Source organism: Hydractinia symbiolongicarpus, chromosome 12, assembly GCF_029227915.1.
Source record: "Hydractinia symbiolongicarpus strain clone_291-10 chromosome 12, HSymV2.1, whole genome shotgun sequence".
Lineage (NCBI taxonomy): Eukaryota > Metazoa > Cnidaria > Hydrozoa > Anthoathecata > Hydractiniidae > Hydractinia > Hydractinia symbiolongicarpus.
This window is the reverse complement of record NC_079886.1, coordinates 21,034,394-21,057,551: the sequence shown is the minus strand read 5'-3', so window position 1 is coordinate 21,057,551 and position 23,158 is coordinate 21,034,394. Positions and strand designations below refer to the sequence as shown.

The following is a 23,158-nucleotide window of genomic DNA, read 5'->3' as shown; positions in this document are numbered from 1 at the left end:
AAGATTTTTAAGATCCCATTTTAAAAGTTTGAAAACGAAAAACGGCGATAGAAAAGCTTTTTTAGATCGCATTTTAAAAGTTTAAAAACGAAAAACGGCGATAGAAAAGCTTTTTTAGATCGCATCGCAAAACAAAATGTTCTCACAATTAGATCTGTCAAGAACGTCAAAAGTTAGATTTTTAGATTTTTCTTTCTTCGGTATTGAAATTTAATTTGTTTTCAAAATCTTATCGTAAAGGGGAAAGTCCTGAAAGTAGGGTTTTTCTGTTTGCGCTGTTAAACGTTGCTTTTTATAAGAAGAACTTTTAAAAGTTTTGCATGTTAAAAAATATGCTTCGATAATAAAAAGAATTATTACTAAAAGTTTTAAAAAGTAGCAACATTAGTTTTTTTTAAATATTAAGTGTTATGTTCGTTCTTTTTTCTAAAATAATATATTTCAATAGCCTTCGTGATCTTTAACACTTTTAAACATTAACATGCATGTTGCATGTGACAACAAAAGGATTCATAAAATCTTATTGTTATGACTCGCACACGACGATAACAATAGAAAGCAATTAAGTTTGTGTGTAAACAAAAGATATGTGAACGTTCTTTATGTAGACATGAGATCGTTACATGAGGTCGTAAAACTCGCGTACATGTAAAGTTACACGCAGGCGGTACTATATATCAGGCAATTTTTGGCTTTTTTATTACATGAATTATGTAAAAATCAGAAGATATGTTGCAGGCCTGGTCTTGAGTTTTTCACATAGCGTGATGTATCGCACACCTAAATTAATTCAGGTATGGAATCATTATGACGTACTTTGATTTTCCCAGGTTAATGGTTGTTATGATATTTGTCTTGTTTCTAATGTTGTGTTACCTATTATATTTATAGACTAGTCGATAAAGCCCATGGAAAAATCCACTTAGGCAGGATAACAGAGAAAATAACCGTCATTTCGATTTTGCTGACGTCAGCAGAGACCTGTCAGAACACAAAAAAAATTTTTTCAAAAATGTGTATGCCTGTTGCCTTCATCGTATAGATCTTGAAACGCTGATCAAGAAAATGTATAGGATCGTGTACTTTTGACAAACGGATGCAGAGATATTAGGGTTTAAAAGTTTTTTGATGACGTCATTAACTCGTTAATTCCGTATTAAACGTATTCGGTGACTTAGGTTTGGAAAACTTACCCAAATTGGTCCCAGGTAGTCCCTAGTTACCCACGTAGGAGATGACGTCAGTTATTTCCACCCGTTTCCAAGTTATTTAGCCTTAAATTTAAAAGTGCAATGCAATGGCTTCACTAATCTTAATATACTTTCCTTTGAGGTCAATATTGCTCTAACATCAAAGTTTGCTAATTTACAGAACAAATTTATAGGCGATGTTTTATAGACTTTATCAAAGAAATTTTATCCACTTTGCAAAAGTCACAGACAGACAGACCGACAGATCTAGCGTATTATTATGTAGATTAGTTCAATTTTAGCTTCTTTGAGCCAGTATTAAGCTGGCTATTCACAACAATGGTTTGAAACCTTATTAATGTTTTCTCATCTGCAAAAGCTTAATTACGAAAAAAGTGAAATATGAAACCAGAGAATGGTTTAAGAAAGCTTTGCAACTTTATTGTTGACTATTTTATTTCAAAAGCCTTTTTAATCAATTTGGTTTAACTTGTGGCTATATTTAGCAATATTTATGTTCCGTTTAGTAAGCCTATCAATAAGAAAATAATACCCAAGCAATAAATTGCTCGCCTAGGATTACAATAATTTAAACTGGGCAAACAACCTGAATAAATAGAATAAGTTTATCAACGCATATTTTATTACAAATTCTTGTTTATCTATTTTATCTTTTTTGATATATTTTGGTTATTTTTTACTGCGAATAATAAGAAAGATAAAGTTGATTTCCATGTGAGATGAATTGATATTACTTAGTCCGACAAACGTTTTGTTAAATTGGGGGAGCAATTATTGGCTCAGTTAGTTTCTCATTCCTCAGAATTGGGTGAGTCTTTGTGCAAGCAAGAGCAATTGCTCTCTCCTTATTGATGGCCCTTGTTAGTAGCATTTTGTGATTTTATAATTCAAGTTTGTATATACAAATTTACTACAATATTTTAATCTTTTTATGGTGAAAAAAAAATCAAAAAATTAAAAATATTATCTAGTTCATAGCATAATTATCACGCACCTATAGATTACAACAGGAGTGTGCTGAGATCACGCACAACAGGAGCATGCGGAGATCACACACCCTATATGACTAGGCCTGATGTTGACTTAAAGTGATTTTTGAAATTTATTCTAGGATCAAATGGGTTATCAATATATATATTAATTCTTTGACTTTTATCATTTTTCTATATGCGTTTCTATGTGCTTTCGTTTTAGATACATAATTATTCTAACTACCATAAAAGAAAAATGCCAAAGTCAAGTTATACATTTGAAGTTTATCCAACCAAAATGGAAAAGGAAAGCACATTTCACATGATAGATGAAGGTAGGTTAAAAAGCAGATTTCAACAAGTTGAACTCCCCTTTTTTCTCTAGTTTTGTCATTTTATTTTTCATGTATTTCTATCCAATATTTATAAGCCCATGAAATATCCATGGGAATTCTCCTGTCACTACTCACAACTACTGTTTTCACTTACAGACCGAAAGACGCAAGGCGAGCATTATAGTAAAGGCCAATAATAATTTTGTGTGAATTGGAAAAATATTAAAGCTGTGTCTTGTCAGATGCTAGATATATTTTGGCTTATTATTGTCTAAACAAAAACTTCAATCTTTTTTGTGAATGTTGGAAATTTCATGAGACACAAGCAGTCACAACGATCAAGTTATCCAAACGTGCAAATCATTGCTTGCACAATATCAAATCAAAACAAAAAAGGGTCTTGTTTCGCATAGCTTAACTGCACCTTTAAAAATTAATTAAAATAAATAATTTTAGGATATGACAAAATGTATTTTATTAACATGCTCTTCGCTTCTTTCTTTGGTTGAATATGTTTAAAATGTTAAGATTTGTTGATACATTAGACAATACATAATTGTAACCTTTTTTACAATAAAATTCACTTTGTTCTAGTTTTAAAATTAGGGGTTGACTCAAACATAAAAAATAATCGCATTGCTCTTAAAGAAGACCTCTGCAAGCATTATTTTTCTCATTTTATCTCATACATGGAATACCCAATCATTGTGAATGTTATGCCTTTTAACTAGATGTGTGTCCTTTAACTTTTTAATGTTTTTTTTCATTGAATTCTGTTTTAAATGTTATCTATTTGATTAATGTTGGCTTTTTTGCACCTTGAGTGATAGAATTTTTGTTAAAGCTTACCTCCCACTTCAAAAAAAGTTCATCTTATTCTTATTATGTTGAGAATTTGAATTTAACATTTATGGCAAAAAGGCCCCCTGAAAATGTTGCTGCAAAACGATAACTCAGAGAAAAAGAAGAAGAGTAAATTATTGCAACTAAGATTATTTTTGTTAATAATTGTAAAATGTGTTTTTGTGCTATGTCTTTTTGTAATAAGAATAATAGAAGTAGCGCTGGAAAGCATTCCTTTGCCAGTCTTCCAACAGGCAAGAAAAAACGAGCTGTGTGTACTCATTAACAGAGTCGATACCCTTTCAAAGTCAAGTTTTAATCACTAGAATGTTTTGATCAACGTTGGCAAAAAAGGCTTTGGCAATTCTAAATCTCTGTCTACTTGTCCTTGCATTAGCCCATATGAAAATTATGGTATAGTTGCTCGCTCTTCTGCGTTCCGTCTAAGACTTTTCTATTATATTGTGGTACACTAGGCAGGGGATTTACAGGATTTTATTTTGTTCTGCGCGCGTTGTTAATTCTTCTTTCTTTTTTTTTTTCCTTTCTTATATTAGTCTATTTTAATTTATTTTTCGTGTCACGTTTCATTCTCATATCAAAGAACGCTATAGGCCCTGGAATTGAGGTTTTTTGAATTGTTATTATAATAAGCCCAGGGTTGTGTTTTTGCACCCGTTCTTTCTATGTTTACTTTGGCATGGTCGTGATTATTAATGCTGCCAATAGTCATAAAATGAAGTTTTCTGCAAATCTTCTAAATTAAAAACGCTTTCCGAGTCTAACTCTTCTGACCAACACAAACTCTTAGGGATCACAGTGCGGCATATTTCGAAAGAGTAAAATAAACTGTCGCCTGCCATGGTTTGCTCTGATAGCCCTAAATAGCTTCTTTTTTACTTTAAAATATACTTTCCGGCGCTGCGACCCGTGTCCTGTGGGCATTGAAGTCTCTACACAAGTCGGAAAAAGCCAATCTCGTCCTGAGAGCATCAGAATAGCTAAAAAGGCCACGGTTTACTACTAAGCTATTGCTTCTACTTCCATTCTCATCCTCATACCAGCTTTCCCAGCTAGTTTCTAATTCACTGTCAGGTTTTGTAGACTTTTTACTGGGCGAAACTTGAAAACTAAGAAAGCCCACAACTTCTTCATGGAAACTCAGTTTTAAAAAGGGAAGTAAAAAACAAGTGTTTACTTATCTTCAGTATATACCTGTTACAAACTCATCTTCAGTACCCGTTACAAATGTTGAAAAAACAACAACTGCTTTGACATATATAAAACCGCTTTGTATATATAAAAACATGGGCCAACGGCAGAGTAGTCAGCGAAATTATCATCCGGGAGTTGATGTCACAAGCCCTCCCGCGAAGGAATTTATTTACAATCGGGACACAAGATGGCAACTGGCACGAAGCTTCTTCTCCTGCTAAAATTTTACAACTTCAACAACGAATATCTTGCGAACAAATCAAAATAAGTACAGAAGAAATTTTTTTTCGTAATTAGTACAATATTTTGAGTTGATTTTCGAATACTTTTTTTTATAGTGGGAGGTAAGCTTTAAAGCAACCTTTCCAAATGAATGAACACTCATACTAGGATGAACAATCATGCTAAAAAAACTTAACGGGAGCAAATGTGGTGAAAAAGGGGACAAAATAATTCTGACTTTATCATCTTCTTTATTATTTCTCTGGTGGATTTTTTTATTAATTTTGTCAATTAAAAGACTGAAGTACTTTTAGCCAACATTGTAGTATTTAACCATTTTTATTTTAAAAGGTTTTTAATAAGTCAATTAGTAGCCCAAAAGTTGGGAAACTTTCCTTTGCATAACATTTCTACAGGCTAGATAGATCTCAAAATTGCATTTTTCCTTATTTTTAGTATCAATATTTCCTACAAACTGTAAACCATCCTTAATCTTCAATTCTCTTACAAATTTAAGATTAGGTTGACCCTGTTCAAATATTTTTATCTTTATGTTTGTGTTTTTATTGCATATGTCACTGTTTTAACACATTTCATATTTATAATAACATTTATAATATACTGCATTTGCTTGGTTTTTGTTTGACCTTCAAGAGTGTATTATATGACATGAAAAAAAAGCCGGGTGCACTTGAATATACTTAATATTATAAAGACACTATCCTTAAATTCTTAAGGCTATATACTAGAATAATGCTATTAAGTATTCTGGAAAATGTTGAATCATAATTGATAATTTACTTGATGCACTCAAATTTGACTCTCGATTTACAGTAGCCACCCTGATGCAGTGTGCATTTGTGAATTGCTAAGATCTATGGATATGATTGAATATCACATAATTTTTTTTATAAAAAACAACACTTTTTATGCTCCATAACCTGTTCTTTCTGAATTTAAAAAATGACTCTATTTAATTAGGGTGCATCACCTTAGGAGGTTTCAAAATTTTTCAAGTATATATTAATTTCTTATGATTAATTTATACTGAAAAAATTTAGATCAATTTAATATATATTAAAAAACAGGTTTGCAATATGTATATTTGCGTTTGAGTTTTCGTTTTTGGTTTGACAAAAATTTAAATAAATTATCTAAGGCTTGAACATTGGATTTCCCGCTCCAATATAAATACATTTAATGAATTAGGTTTGCCTTATCATAGTTAATTAGCAAATATTTCTTGGGTTTAAGGCAATAAATACCAAACTAAATTTGATAAATTTTCTCCCTGATCTTTGTCAGAGTATCTTCAGATCACAACCAAAAAACGTCTTTCAACATGAATGTACAAAATGTTAAAATTTGTTTTTTATTGTCTTAAACCCAAGAAATATTTGCTAAATAAATCCATTTTCTGAAATTTCTTACAAAAAAAAATATTAATGGTGCTGATATAAGTCTGAGGATGAATAAACCATTGAACCCAAAATACTGGAAGTGTTAAATACCCAATTAAATAAATTATTTTGTGGCTCAAACAAGAAAATGTTGGTATTAAGCTCTGTATGTTTTCGTTTTGTGTTGTGACTTATGTTAACATTTTTTGTCCTCAAAATTCTGTGTCCCAATTTGCAGAATATCATGGTTGCTCAAAAATGTGGAATGAAAAATATTGACTTGTTTCCACCTTGCATTATAGGATATTATAGCTAAGGTTTGTGTGAAATTTATTTACATTTTTTACTGCTTATTAAAAGGTAGGGTTTATTCAGAATGTAAAAAAATTGCAATTTGTTACTTATATAATTTTATATAAGTAACAAATAATTATAAATATATATATATATAATATAATTTTTTATATAATATATATAATTTTATTATATATAATAATTTTTTTTCATTTTTTTTTATTATGGAAAGATTTTAAATCCTGTGTTTTATAGCAAATTCGATACTTGTTTTAGAGAATAATTTTTCTAAAAATTCTCCATTCTTTTAACACCTTTTTTTTGTTTAATAAAAACACTAAATTCTAAAACATTAGTCTTTTTTTATAACAATAATTCAATTATAGCCTTATCTTTTTTTTGCATTATTTCTATGAAGTTAAAGTTTTTGATAAATTTTGTACTTTCATTTTCTTTTTTTTTTGTGACATGTTCTGTGAAATATTGTGTACTTTCCCAAAATTTATAAATTGCACCATTATGTAGGTAAAGCATGATGGACATTTGATTTTGATTGTTTTCATATTGTGAAGCATATGTTGAAATGTTTCATTATCTGAAGGAACTATTAAAAAATTCGAAAAAAACAAAACAAACAAAAACAGTAAGCTTTACGTAATAACTTGCCATTAAAATTTCTTACTATTATTATTCGGGTTTTTTTTCAGAAAACAAGTCTTTGGAGGAATAAACACTCATATTAATATCATAACTGGCCTTCTATTCCATTCATATTTATGTGTTTTCTTGTCAGAATTCTCACATAATAAATTTATGTAATAAAGTTCACACAGAAACATCTTTTATTGTCTTAATTTTGACCTTGTAGATGTGCCTTTGGACACAACAAGTACTATTTTACTTCCAAGGACAAAACATTTATTCTTCCAATTAATTCGAAAAAGAAAGAAAAAAACATGTTTATGTTTGAATGGATCCCATCATCGTGCTAAAGATCTTAGTTGTTTAAGATTTTTTTATGCTTATTCAACACATTTTTTTCAATATTTATTCATACTAACATACTAACATTTTCTCATTATAATTAAAAGCTTTAATATATTAGTGGGTTAATTTAATCAAAAGTGATCACGTAAAACAGTATTCATGTAAAATAACCTTTTGTCTAAATAAAACTTGGTTGTTGATAAGACAATCAAAAACGTGTTGAACATACCATAGAGTTATATATACATAACTAGTGGATGTCCCTGTGTTGTGCTTTGTAGCACAATTTGTAAAAATAATCTTTCAAGCTTACATCAAAATAATTAGCATTATTATTAATTTCCTGTGACATTTTCTGATATTGACGTAAAGAAACTGTTATACTCTCACAGCCTAGTATCAGACAAAAGTAATAAGTACTAAGAATAAATCACAAAACATGTCATATAAAATGGACGCTGTCAACCGAAAATGTTCAGAGATATATGTGGAAATATAAGAAGAGGTTCTTTAGACATTACTTTGAAGTTGCATACAAGACATATGGCCACTTTTCGCCAGAGGTAAAGACATATGCTTATAAGATAACAAAAGAGGATTTGATAGTACAAAGATTGTTAAAAAATTAAGATAAAATAACCACTTTTCTTCAATTGTTTTGTATTATAACAATTGTATTACCCCAGAAAATCAGTTTGAAACTTTTGACTCCCTGTGATTAGTTTTTACAAGAATTTGCTATCACAGGAACAGACAAGAAGAGCAGAATTTAATTTCATGATGAAAATAAAATATACTGTTAGTGAAGTGAGTTCTGAAACATCCACAGATGATGAAGTTGAAAAAGAACATCTTTATGTAACACTAAAACATTATCAATCCAAAAGCTCAAGATCTTGTAGTCCAACAGAAGAATGGAGAATAAAAGGTGATAATTTTTTATCTCTAACCACATTAATGTTACAAAATATTTATTCCAACAGTGCGTTTTGAGTTATCAACTACTTGTGACAGCCATGCAGTATGCAGCTATGTTTTTGAATCTTGATGATCTTTAATAAACTTGTATTATTTATTAATCTGATTTATTTGTAATTCTAAAACGTCGTATTAGTGAATTTTACTAAAGTGAAAAATTATGTTGGACTAATATTGAAGATTCAAAGATTGTCAGCAGAATTATATAATAAACAGAACAAAATTTGCTATTCCTTAAATATGAAATATGAAAGTCTAAGTCTAAATAAATATTTTATATACAAATAATTTTCTCTGGGAGTTTGCAAAAATAAATTGTTTTTGGAACACTTTCTTACTATGTGGCTGATCTGAAATTGAGTTTATGCTTTTCCATGAAAAAGCATTAAAGTTTTGAGGTAATAATTTGCTTTTAATCTTTTCAAGGCTTTCTCTGATTATAAATCATAATGAAGGTGAAATAAAAGCAGGATCCCCTTCTATATGTTGGATTTGATTTCAAGTTCCGATAATTATCACACTTGTCTCAGCAATAATTTAAAGGGGACCAGTATTTATTTGGAATATTTTATGGAAGTTAAAGAAAAGATATTTGTATTTGTAAACCTTTCGATGTGAATATTTCCACTTGGATCACTTTTTATAATTGATAAATAACTATTATAAATATTTTTCAGTTTTTTCTTTGTTGTTTCTTTATTGTTATTGACATTGTCATGTTTAATTTGTCGATAACCATGTGAGATACACATTTTTTCGGCGACTTTAAAGAAACATAAACACATCCACTATGTCTGTTACAGATACAGCATATTATTATATAAGATTTACTGTATTAATGTGTTATCACATATCAGTTTAGTTTCTTTTAGGGTACTCATACCTTGAATAACATGATTTCTTTAGTTAATTCTTTTAATTTTTACTTCATTTTAATTTCCAGTCATGTATATGCAGATATAAAGATTTAGGCGTACAGGTAGAAATGTCGTATTTTGCAGACCATAATAAGTAAAGCTATAAGTTCAAGCTCTATAGTAAAAACAAAAAAATGCTCCTTGTAGAGTGATATCTCTGCAAATGTTTCACTGGGTTTACCTCAAATTTAAAAGTTTTTTTATTTTTAAGGTTTGCACTCCAATGTTATATTATTATTAAGCAAAGTAATTTAAAAAAATTGGTCAAATTCAACAAAATACATCAAGTTAATTCATAACAAATTAAAATATTTCACCAAACTAATTCTACCTAATATTACAAAAAATCAAAAGCAATCGATTTCTTTAGAAAACAAAAACAAATTTAATCAAGCGTCTGTCAGATCGGTATATTAAGGAAAATAACTTTAAAAAGAATCAGGGAAAAATCAGAGAAATTTGCTAAAAGTTCTGAAAGATCAGGACAAGAGGTTGGCCATAATGACCAATGTGATTATATGTTATAGCACAAGATAAATAAGCAAATCAGATTTTAGTAAAATTTAGCTTCCATGAAATTAGTTTATTCAGTTGCAGACCAGGAAGATCAGGGACAAGGTTATAAAATCAAAAACATATATATATGTTAGAAAGAAACTGGGAAATGCAACCTAACGTTCTGACAGACATAAGTGGACAATGTTTTCAAAAAAATAATAGCAAAGGATAAGTAAGATAGAAATTTCCATCTTTAATATACAGTGGCACATAAAACTGTGCGCTGTGTTTTGATAATCTACCCATCAAATATATTTCTTCTTCAGTTGTCAACACCAAATTTGATTTAGAAAAATGTTTGGTTCCTTGAATTTAACTATTTCACTATTTTTCTCTAAACAAGGTTATTTTATTGGCTTTTAGCTATTTTATATTGGCCTTGATTTTCCAAACATTTTCCATAAAAATTAGAACCTTCTCTTTAAATCTCTTTTATTTTAAAAACCTTCTCTATGAATTAGAACCTAATTCTTTAATTTTTTCTTCATTTTAAAAACATTCTCCATAAAAATTGAATCTCATTTATTTTGAAAACATTCTCCATAAATATTAAATCTCCTTTATCTTGAAAACATACTCCATGAAAATTAGAACCATCCTTGTCAGGGCTGATAATAAAAAATACAAGCCATTTTAATCTTCCAAACTAACCAATTAAACAAAAACAACATTTCATATTTATTGAAAATCTGGTAAAAATTTTTCTGCTTATGTATTAGTAAAATTGATTTTAATGCACTTTAGGTTTAAACATAATTTTGCATTGCATTATTGGAACCTTGCTGCTGCTGTAGTACCACCTGAATGTAACCCCTGCATGCATGCAAGCATTATTTAGCTGAGATGTTTGCATAAAGGAATTCTACTTTTTATTGTTTTACTGACGTCCTGTCTAAAAAAAACGTTAAATGTTACTTGTTTAAACAACAAACTAAACTTTTTTTAAAAACTCTTTTTTGGTTGTAATTCTTGCTGTTTTTTATTTTATCTAACACCTGCATGTTGAATTCTTAGCTCCCATACTTCTCAAAACCTTAGATAATGGCTATTACTTGAAACTACCCTAAAAATCTCTATGAAATACTTATTATCTGGAAAAAAATAATGACTTTCGTTAGAATTATCTTTAGAACTTGAAACTTACAACACATCCAAATGCCTGATTCAGATTTTACCTGAAAATTGGGAGAAATTAGATTTTCAGGAGTTTTTATGCAACCTATTTAAAAAATTTGTTAAATAAAACTTTTATTTAGCTGCCAGAAAATACGCTGTAGAACTGAAGTACTTGATTTTAAGCAGATAGCGTTATTGTGGACAAATTTTACAGAAAAATACTGGTATAAGGAAAATTTTATTGCTGCCATTTTGTACCTTTCTTGACTTATAATTGTCCCGCATGTTAACACATCAGCATTCACATTGGTGTATCATGTGGGCAATAAAGCCTGAAAATTTACGTTGATAAATAAATTTTGAGTGAAAAAAAAAATGTTACAATTAAAATTTTAAATTGAAGTACCAACTAAGGTCCTTTCTATGCTTATCATAGGTAAGATTAGCTAAGTGGTATAAAAAATCTACGCTCTGAACATTTGGCAATACTGAAAATATTTTCTTTTGTTTCATAAACAGTGTATTATCACATGGCATTCGTATTCCATTTCGAGATTTCATTATCCCCTCTTGTTAAGACACATATAGAACATGCAACATTTTTTAATGTTGTTCTTCCCTTTTATTAATAAACATCATTACGTATGCATTGTCATGACAATCACTATTTCTTTTCAAATTTAGAAACATTACATCATCTGTTTGCTATTTCTAGAAAACTTTAAATCAAATTTAATTGTTGATTAATTTTTCTGCTGAGTTTGACTTCAAATTCATGTGACTAGCTGAGGATCCTTATTATGTAGATCCCATGTTTTGTTTGTAAAGAAATGTCTTCTATGATGGTTTGGCAGTTCACAAACTAAAACATAGTTAATTGAAAGAAGTATGTTATATAAGATTGATTAGTAATGTTGTGTACTTTCGTTAATATTTACAAGCTTCATGAACCTAGACTTTATTGTTTGTATGTACCGGTGGCGTCGTCATTTGGAAGTAATTGTGTGTTTTGAAATGCATGTTTTGTGTCATGTGATGATGTCATGACATGTATAAGGAAAGACATAACAGTTATTTTAGTTTTTAATGGCAGATTTTTAATTAACCTATCACCTATTCCCATTGTTACGTGAAGTTAAGAAAGCGTAGTTAATCAAACATTTCCCAAAGGTCTAGGAGCATTTATGAATTCCCTTAAATGAGCATAGCTTTTGAAGTATAAGTGTAAAGTTTGAATTAAACTGTTTTAATTAGTATCAAGCTGTATTTCAAAAAAGATGGGTAGATTATCAAAACACAGCGCACAGTTTTATGTGCCACTGTATATTAAAGATGGTAATAAAAACACTAATGTGTACACCTATGATTGGCGAAATACGTCTGATATAGTTGGAAAAACAAATGTGGGAATGAAATGTTTAAGAAACGAATCAGATTATATTTTACTGGATGGAGTGATAACTGCTATAGTGAACAAACTGGTGGCAAACACTGACAAAAAGGAACGTAAAAGAAAATATAGAGAGGAAACTAAAGGAAGTAAGTATTGTTTACACCACCAAAAAATTCTATAAAGATGTAGGGGGGCTATCCACACTTCTGTTTCACTGTGATCAGCAGATAATTTTTTTTTCCTAATTACTAAACCTTGTAAAAAATAAATGCAAATATCTGACACAGTGGACAGTCTATCTTATTTCGTGTGAACGACTTGTGGGTTTAACCATATTTCTGATAAAAACCACACTCTTTTCATTATTTTGACTTAACAAGAGTTAATGATCCAATATAATTTATAGATGTTGACTTAATGGTTTTGTTATTTTCACAATGTTTGTTTTGGTATCATGTACTGTATAGTATAACGATGGAGAGTCACATATTCTAGAAATAATATTACATTATTAGCACTTCACCACATAGCCTACTTTTACAAATGAAGTGTTGCAAGGTTTTTTTTTTTTGAAGTGTTAAAGTTCCTGTTGTATACATGTCATATATTTTAATTTTATCTTTGATTATTGTTGCTATTTCTTATACACAATAAACTGACTAAGAACTTGATTTAATTTAAGCATTACGAATTATTCTTTGGTTTCCATGGTTAATTAAGTAGTAGAACAGTTTTATAGATGTTGCTTAAGAACTTTTGTGCTTTATGCACCAATGGCTTTTGTTGTCCTCATGGATATTTTATCATGCTTTGACTGTTAGAGCATTATTGTTGGTATCTGGGATGGTAGATTTTTTGAGAAGCAATAAACATTTTAGAATGTGATTTATATGGTTTTTTTTCGGCTTGTTTTGTGTCTTCTTCTCTTATATTATTTGGTATATATTGAAAGTGTAAATTAAATTAATGATAAATGTGAGGTTTTGATTTTTTATTTTATGTGCAATTTTTGACTTCGCAAATTTGTAAAATTAATACGCAATTGAAATTTTCGATCCCTAATTCAATTGTTATTTTTCTTATGATGATTTATATAAAAATATGGTATTATTACTAATTCTATTCACTATTTAGCACATTTTAAAACTTTCTTTCTTTCGTTGGTAAGATCTATGATGTGGGCAACAGTTTTAAGTAAAAAAGACGAGTATGTTTTTATAGAAAGAATATTATTGGTTGTTTTCATTGGTTAGGATGTACAAGATTTTTTTTACATTGTCAATTACTTTTTTGCTCTTCTATTATTGTTTCTTTGCTCGACTTGTCATGTCTTTTTTTCTACACAGCGGTTAAAACTGTTTTGCAGACCGTAAAAAAATTCTCACTGTGTTTGTTGAAGCGCTGACGGGGTTTGTTTAACTTAACATTTTTTAATGTTTTCATCTAATCCTCTGATTTAGTTAAAAGTTTGTCTTGTGAAGTAGTGTATTTACTGTTAACATGAGTTATTATTGAAGTGTTGTCAGTTAGAGAGATTGTTACTATATAGCTGTTGATGCATCTTTTGTTATTCTCAGGGGGATATAATACAGTATGCTTACAGGTCAGATTTAATTTTTACAATGGCATAGGTTTTATTTTTTGTATCAAACAGTATATATGTCTGAAAAATTAGTTTATATTGCATACAGCTTGTATAGTGGAATGAAAATTTAAAATAAATCTAAGAATATAATAATGAATGCTTTATTATGTTTTTTAAATTTTGTGTTTACTCAAGTAACCAAGTTGAAACATTTTTGACGAGGTCAACATTACATTTTTTTGTTTTGTTTTATTTTTAATGTATACCCTTAAACTTGTGCAAAGATAAATATTGAAACTGGTTTTTGCGTTGTCTTAATACAATACAAAAGATATGCGTATCAAATAAATATGTGTTCGCCTATCATTCTTCATGTTTAAATTAATCATTCTCAGCTTGCAAGTAATTGATAAAAATAGATTTGACATATATGTTTGAAAAATGTAAAATTTGAATATGTGCGTGGTATTAGATGTAAAAATGGTAATGATTTTCTTAGATTGACAATTGCTCTTGCACATGCGTTTGATTTCTACAATATCTTTATTTTGTATAGTTGTAATGGCAAGCATCTGTTTGTTTCTATCTGTTATAAATTCACTTGTAAGTTCAGGTTGTATTAAAAAAACATTTCTGAAGCATGGATGATTTTATGAAAGCTTGAAAATTCTGTTTTATACGTCACATCAGATCATGCTAAGTAAGATGTGTTAAAACAAGTAATGGACCACATTAATTTGCTTTTAAAATTTTGACGAGATCAAAAGAAACATTTTTACTTATATCTTTGTTAAAAGAAAAATTGTTTATCATTTTTAAGAAATGTATTTTAAAAAGTTTGATTTAGTCATTCTCAACCTAATCTCATATTTATGAAAACCACATCTACTTAATTAGGTTAGCAAAATATGTTGTTACTACAAGGAAGACATACCAGGAAGATGTAACATAACTAATGTGATTGTTGTGAAAGTAAAAAACTTAATCACAGTCATAACCAATGATCCGTATAAAGTTATAAACACCAATGAGACAAAATATTAATTCTATATAAGGATATGTTTTTGGCATTATGTGAGAGAAAAATAGAATTCTGCTGGAACTGTAGGGCTTAATGTGAGGATTAAAAAGAGACGAATCATGATGCATAGGATGAAGATAGGAAACCTTTCAATGTGTGTGCTAAGATTTTTTAGAGAAATGAATAATTTTTTTTTTTTTTTGTTAGGGATAACTTTTGTTATAGATTGTTTATAAGATTTCAATGCACTTCAATAAAATTTAATTTTATTCAATAAATTTGTTATGATTTTCATTGATGGTAGTTTCATATGAATGGATCTTCCTTTCAACAGATAGTAAAAAAAACTTGATTGTAAACGTGATTGATCAGTTGGACCATTTGTTCTGTTTATAGGAGTTTTGAATTTTGGAATAGGTGTGTTAAAACAGTATTTGGATGAACGAAAGCCTTTTTTAGGCCAAATATTGAAAATAACCAACTCAGTATGGGAAACATGCAGTTTTTTGTTTTTTTACAGAACGAAGCAGATTCGTGAAACATTTCTATGCTAGAAAAGGAGAATCTGTTGATATCTTTTTATCTTAATGGGGTGTTTTTTTTTCTGAATGATATCGCTGATAACATCTAAAATTATGATCGTAACAAATTGGTAATTGTGTTATGACATGATATATAATATTATGATTAGTTTGTTTGAAAAAATCATAATCCGCATGTTTAATACTTCTTTGTTAACTTTTTGACTTGGTGATTTTCTTCATGCACCCTCCACCACACCTACTCACTCAAAGTTGATGCATTTCACTGATGCTTGAGTTAATTACCTTTATCCCCATGACACAACTGAATTTGAAATTGATCAAAAAAAGCTTAATTCGTTTCGCATATTTTAGAACAATGTACACTACTCCTAAATCTATCTGCTTTAAGGTTTTTGATCACCAAAAAAATGCTGACATCAGCATGCGTTATAGCAAAATCTTTGTTTTTATTTTTTAAATTGACTGGTGGTGTTAACTGTGTGACGTTTCACATTAAGTAACGCCCACACAATGTATGTAATTGATTTGTGGTATCTTAGCTTTATAATGTGTCCTGTGAGAGGTGGTTTATCATTTAATTTTGAATTAACGTTGATGTTTTAAAAGTTCGTCATTATCTTTTTGGCCAAAATAAGTTTTTTTCTCTCTTATTTCTTTGGACTTGTTTTTTGAGCGAGAGTGAGCACCTAATTAAGTAATATCCTCTTCAACATGTTCACAGCAGATAACACAAAACATTAGAATGTTCTGTAATTAAAAGTTGAATAAGGTAATTATTTCTTAATTGGATTGCTTCAGCTTAATTAGTTTAAGATTTTCAGAAGAGACACTGTGATAGTTTAAATGTTGTTTTCTGTTGAGACTAGAAACTTTGACCACTGAAGCTATAACAAAAAGGCGAGATGCATACGAGAAAAGTTGGCTGTTGTTGTTGTTGTTTTTGTTGTTGTTGTTGTTGTTTTTATCTCATATCAAGAAAGGATAGGTTTATTTAACAACAGTTTTTATGGAAACTTAATGTAATAAAAAATTTAAGTACATTCGAATCGTGTTTTAGGGAGGATTGTAAGTTTGTTAAAAATTATGATTTCCTAGTATTTTGAAATATTACTTTTTTTGGCACATTTCACTGCAATGTTTTATTAATTTTGTTTATTTTTATAATACCTTTAACCACATTTGATTTCGTTTTAATTGCAACAAAGTTGTTTCGCTTTTGCATTGGAGAAATTTCCAAGAAGATGTTGGATTACACGTCCCCATTCTACCACGTAGTTTCGTTTTCACTTTTCATCTTGTTTACAATTGATAGGTATATTAAATAAATAAACATATAAGCGTGCATATATATAAGAGAAATCTAAAACATAACAGACTTGATGAAGTACGACAGTATGATCGAGCAAAAAGAAAAGTCGAATGGATTTGGCTCGATTACTAGTTTTGTTCGTCGATCATTTCGACGTTCAGGTCGTAGTAATACATTTCGGGCTAGCTTTGAGAAAAGTTCTTCCCCGAAGCCTATTATGCCAAGAAGAAATTTTGAAATTACTTATGAATCTAATGTGACAGGTAATACAAGTGTTGTACGAAGCTTTTTATGTTTTAAAACGTTTTGTGTGTGACATGCATCAATAGTTGACTTCCTGAAGAGTGAAAGGAAATTGAGAGTTTATTTCGATTTCTTTTGTTTTCTATATCAGTCAGGTACTAGGTGTAAACATGTGCTGCTAGCTATTTTTGTTGAATTATCTATAAGAGTAATGTTATCTACAACTTTTAAACTTAAAAATACCAAAAAATATCTGGAAATAGCTTATTTGCTACATAAACAGCGAAAATGCGATAGGATGTGTTTAAGGGAGCTCATGTCACAGAACATAAAAATGACAATGTTAAAGCTTTCCTTACTGTGTAAGTTCTGCTTCCCCAAATTGTCATAAAGCTAAATACTCACCCTACATACCGTCAAAAAAAACAAAGTAGCATTATAACACGTGCAGAAAAAAATAAACATAAAATTAATTACCAAATACCACATAACAAAGCTTGAAAGTTAACATATGAAGAGAAATGTCTGTTGCTTAGTTGACATCAATGTGTTTACATGATTACAGTGCTATTAATTATCCTGCATGTTGTTGTAATCACTCAGGAGTGGGCAGATTTTTTGTTACTTAACAGTGATTAAGATATATACATGCTGTATTTAATAGCAGACCATGTCGAGAGGAGAGAGATGCACAAGAACGAGTTGATGTAGAATGATGGTGTTTACCTTGCTTTCGTTTTTAGAGAAACATTGTTACGAAGATGTTCAACCAGTGTGGAAATCATACTGTAAGTATTCCTTCGTGTTTATAGTTTAACTGACAACTTTTTTTTTAGTTTATTAATTTATTCACTTAAGATCAGCTAGGAGGATAACGATAAGATAGCATTCAAACGCCAGTACTTTTCGAGTTAATTTTAATCAAGGTAGAAGGGTGTTAAGGGTGCATTGCGATGTACCAGCGTGTTAAGTGCGCATTGCAATGTACCAGCGTGTTAAGGGCACATTGCAATGTACCAGCGTGTTAAGGGCGCATTGCAATGTACCAGCGTGTTAAAGGCGCATTGCAATGTACCAGCGACTTTTTTGATTTTTGTGCTCATTAAAGTTCTCCTTCAAAAGTTCAAACATTTCTTTAGTATACCAAGTCCAGTTAAAAGCTCCCAAGCCACAAAGAGTAGTATGCACTCAAGTAAGTTGAATCGTTATATTTTGTACCTTAAGTAAACCAATTTTATCGTTTAGGCGAGGCAACACTTTGTCTTATTTATTCAATAAATATATTTAAATGCATCAGAGATGTCATTTATTGAACATATTTTTTTGTAGTGTTGGTATTATTAAATTGGCGTATTTAAAGACTAAACCTTGTATCAATTGTTTTTAATTATAAATTCACACCTTTTTTTATTTTAGTCCTCGGTGAACAAACCATACTACTATGGAAAAGAGTACGTGCTACATTTTTTATGTATTTTTATATTTTTATGTATCATAATTAATATAAAATTTAGTATATAGGTTACTTTGAAACTTCTGTAATCAGTTTAACAAAACTCGTGTTAAATATTGATGCTAATATTATTTTTAATTTCATCTTGACAGCCAGTTATATCCATTTTTTTACAATTAATAATTGACGGTGTACAACCCCTGGTTTAAGACTATTTTACCTAAGTAGTTTTAACCATTGAGGCGTAAATTCAGGGGGTATGGTGAGATTTAAAATCACTTAGCATTTAAATGAGATTTTGAGAACAACACTGCACAAAATGGAAAAAAAAATGTTTTACAAGGTCCACACAGGCTGGAAAAAAATTAAAGCTTTGTAAGGTTATATTTGTTTCTTATCGCGTACAGTCAGTGTAATTTTATTGTATCATACATACTAACCTTTCTTTAGATGTCATGGCCCAATACCGCGCGAGCAAGCTGAACAGTTAGTAATGGCGAGTGAAGGAAATTACTTAACTCGGGAAAGTACAAGACAACCTGGGACATACGCACTCACTTTTAGGTATGTGTTTCATATTGTGTTATATATGGTTTTTGTAAAGGATTTGCTTTTCAGTTTGGTGTTACACAAAGCATGAATTGTGAACCAAGTAATTCATTGTTTTTCTTTTTTTTTTGTCTTTGAAACGATAGTGATACAACTTGTTATAATCGAGTTTGTTCAAAGAGGGAAATAACACTGCTCGCACGAAAAATGCACGAAACTCGTTTTGTGTTCATGCCTGTGTTTTTTTATTAAAAAAAACTTCCTTGGAAGGGTCTCTATATTCAAGCTGGCTCTATGATTTTAAAATATATTATTTAACAGAAGAACACCTGTACTTATTTTTATTGCAGTTAACGATTGCTCGAGATTTTAAATATTAATTTGATTACAAAATTTTGTATTTGCTTTATACGGTGTTGATTTCTACTTATGAGATTGTTGTTGTTGTTGTTGTTGTTGTTTTTGTTTGTTTGTTTGTTTTTGATGTTGTTGTTGCTGTTTCTAAACTTACAACATTTTTCCAGATTTAACAACATGGCACGAAATTATCGTTTATATTACGATCAAGAAGAAAAAATGCATTATGTTGGTAAGTAGCTCACTATTTTCTAACCTTTTCTCGTCTGTATACGTATTTAGTTACATAGGGAATTTTAAAAGTAAAAATGGCTGTCTTTTGTTTATATGTTTTTTCATACGATGTCTTAACCATTAAAACCAGTAATAGATTTTATACCAGTTACCTAAGTCGCGTATATTTACGTCTTACCTTTGTTGATTAGGTGAGAAACGATTCGAGACTATCCACGACTTAGTGGCTGATGGACTCATTACTTTATACGTGGATTACAATGCTAAAGATTATATAGAACATATGAACTTAGATGTTCAACCATCTAATGAGATACCACATGTCGATCAAGAAGATACTAAAAAACCGCAAGAGGTAAACCTGCGTTGCTGTCGACATTCTTCGTCGCCATCTATTTTTGTTGTTGTTGTTGGTGGTGTTTTTATTGTTGTCGTCAGTGTTTTTGCTGACATGAATGTTTCCTCACTAATTTTTTTGTATTTGTAGACATCTCGAAGCCCGACACGACCTATTCAAAATTCATTCAAAGCATCTGAATGCGAAAAAGCTCACAACTTTAAGGTAAAACTGTCCTTCAAGTTTTAAAAGTTGTTTGTGATTGTTTTGCAGATCTGTAACTAAATAAATATGGTGTAAATACAGTACGCATTCTCTAATTCAGACACACATGAGAACAGGACACGATGTACGAATTACTTGTTTAATTAAGTTTGCAATGTTTAAAACAGAAGGTGTATATGCGAAATAGCCTGGAACGATAAAAATAATAATCACACGATTCTTTTTTCTTAGACTCACTCGTATTACGGACCACATTGGTGTCACTACTGTCGAAATTTCATGTGGGGTTTGAAAGCACAAGGTGTACGCTGTCAAGGTAGGTTTTCAACCACTTTGCTGTTTACTTCTTAAAGGTCATACCTCGTGACTTTTAATTCATAAATGAAACTCTAATAACGAAAGTTCTGCGAAATTTCCGTGTTACTGATTTAATCTCTGTGAAAGAGAGCAGAGATGAGACAGTAGGTTAATAATTGCGCAAGGCAATAGATTTTCAAAAGGTATTGTATATTTCTTTTAAAACTCTTTTTAATACTCTCCTATCGATTTACTTATTCCAAACCATTGAGAAAGCCTAATTAAAATTCGAAATATGAAGTATAAAAAAAAATTAATTTTGACGTTGCTAATGGTTGTGTGTCAGAAGACATAGTGATGTATTGTCATCGATGAATCACTTGCTCGCATAGATAACCATCAAATATGAACAGTAGAGGAGTTATTAATTCTGATTGTTGAAATTCTTTGTTGTTGTTAAAAAAAAAACAACTTTTGATTAACTGTATCAAATGCTTTCGTGGCATACGTCGAATATGGTTTGGATTGTTGAGCTTGTCACTGAACGAGGTAGTCAAACACTATCCATAGGTCGTGAAGTGCTGTGTGAAGAGATTTGTGAATGGCATGTTAGTTAAGAAAGAAGTAACACTTTAAAGTACAACGGAGTGTTCAGTTTGCCCTGAGTTTTTAGCTCTATTTATCAGTTTTTCTTAGAATCAGCAATGTCGCGCAGTGTTTCATGTTTTTTTAAACCACAACCTCAATGTAAATTATGCGTTCTTTTTTTCTAGATTGTCTATATGATTGTCACAAACAGTGTAGTACATTGGTTCCCCTCGATTGCAGTCCCGACAAAAAACTCGTCAAACGAGTTTTCGGCGTCGATTTAACGACTTTAATTAAAGCGCATGATCTACGACGACCTGCGATTGTCGACCGCTGTATAAGTGAGATTGAAAAGCGAGGACTTGATATTGAAGGCTTGTATCGTGTTCCTGGTTTCGCAGACGATATAACTTCGTTACAGAATGCTATCGATAAAGGTAGGGAGAATGTTTTCTTGTTGTCGTCGGCGTTGTTATGATTGACGTTATTTTTATTTTGTTGTCGTCGTCGGTGTCGTTATGGTTGTCGTCATTATTTCCAAATCTATTTAGACGGCGTGGTACCCGACATTAGCCCATCGGCTTTCGAAGACGTCAACGTCATCTGTGGTTTGTTGAAATCATATTTTCGATCTCTACCGATACCTGTCATCACATTCGATTTGTATGATCGATTCGTAGAAGCAGTGAGTAAGTGCGACTTTTTCTTTCTAGAAAGAGTTATTTTTGCGACTTTTGTACTTAAAGATAAATCCAACACAAAATAATTTTTCTGTTTTATGTTCCCTTATTCTTTTTTAAACTTTTTTTTTTTTTTTTTTAGAAATGGAAGATCGTCTCGACATTATAAAATCATTGGCTAGTGTGCTAAAATGTTTACCGGCCGCGCATTATGAAACACTAAAATATTTTTGCAGACATTTGCAAAGGTAATTGCTGCGTCAGCGTTTATTTATTTTTAATTGTTTCTGTATCAAGGAAAAAAAATAATTTTACGATTTTTTGTTTTAGACTGACAAAATTTCAAGATAAAAATTTAATGAATTCGGAAAATTTGGGCATCGTGTTCGGGCCTACTTTGATGCGCGCACCCGATCATATGTCGTTTGAAGCTGTGGGGTATATTCCATACCAGAAGAAAATTGTACAGATACTTATCGAGGAACAAGACCTGCTGTTCGAAAAGTGACAGAAACTATTCGGTCAACTTTCAACTTGAATAATCAAGATCGCTTTTAATGCATCTTCGTTGATTCCTCTTCATGGATTAACCTCGATTGGTTTACAAAAAAGAATAATAAACATTGTGTTTCAATGAAATTAACCTGGATAAACGAGACAAAACTGAGATTTAATAATGTTTATTTCACAGTGAAAATAGACAAAAAAAAATCGAAGCTGTAATTTATTGAATACGTATTGTTAAAAAATGTTTTTGTTTGTTTGTTTGTTTGTTTGTTTGTTTGTTTGTTTGTGTTTAGGAATGTTCTCTTATTACCGATGTTTATATGTATATATTATGTTAAAATCGATATATTTTCAATCCAATATTTCTTTTGTGATGATTTTTCTCTGTTACGATATTCGGAATTACATTCTACTTTTCTGGAAATGTTTTTTCTTTTTCTTTTCTCTGATTTTACTTTATATCTTTTTCATTTTTTATTTAAAATTACTATATGAATATTTTTTTACTTTACTTAAAACTGTAAATATGCATTCTATCAAATAGCCAATCAGAGAAGAATATATAATTTAATAAACACCTCTCTTTTTATGAGAAACACACATTTTGGGATCCATTTTAAATTGATTACTTTGTTTATTTGATCGAGTGTCGGGATATGAATTGTGTAAAAAACCATTCGAACGATTCGATCAAATATGCTGCACCAGCTTTTTGTATAATTGACGATGACGTCATTGATGACGGTATGGTGACGATGTAGATATTATGTAAAGAACTCACGTTCCAT

At 30.2% G+C, this 23,158-nt stretch overlaps 1 protein-coding gene across 5 annotated transcripts; it reads left to right on the top strand.

The window, feature by feature from the left end:
* Positions 1-689: 689 nt before the first annotated feature.
* Positions 690-22,945, top strand: LOC130621592 (N-chimaerin-like). 5 transcript variants are annotated; one of them, XM_057436900.1, is made up of 14 exons: positions 690-794; positions 2,406-2,517; positions 17,887-17,931; positions 18,283-18,335; positions 18,560-18,594; positions 19,047-19,160; positions 19,670-19,734; positions 19,928-20,091; positions 20,224-20,298; positions 20,530-20,614; positions 21,369-21,620; positions 21,735-21,872; positions 22,006-22,111; positions 22,194-22,945. In XM_057436900.1, exons 1-14 carry the CDS (start codon positions 705-707, stop codon positions 22,369-22,371), a joined length of 1,512 nt encoding a protein of 503 aa, XP_057292883.1. In that variant the 5' UTR covers positions 690-704; the 3' UTR covers positions 22,372-22,945. The 5 variants fall into 5 exon arrangements, with proteins under 5 accessions (XP_057292883.1, XP_057292885.1, XP_057292882.1 ...); XM_057436899.1 differs by lacking the exons at positions 690-794; positions 2,406-2,517 and adding exons at positions 7,600-8,041; positions 8,226-8,406; XM_057436902.1 differs by lacking the exon at positions 690-794 and having other exon boundaries at positions 2,381-2,517.
* The last annotated feature ends 213 nt before the right edge of the window (positions 22,946-23,158 follow it).

Coding starts and splice junctions, on each gene's coding strand:
- LOC130621592 (XM_057436898.1), top strand. CDS start 12,325: ATGGGTAGATTATCAAAACACAGCGCACAGTTTTATGTGCCACTGTAT. Junction 12,587..17,886: donor TAGAGAGGAAACTAAAGGAA/GTAAGTATTGTT, acceptor TTTCGTTTTTAG/AGAAACATTGTTACGAAGAT. Junction 21,621..21,734: donor ACAGAATGCTATCGATAAAG/GTAGGGAGAATG, acceptor AAATCTATTTAG/ACGGCGTGGTACCCGACATT.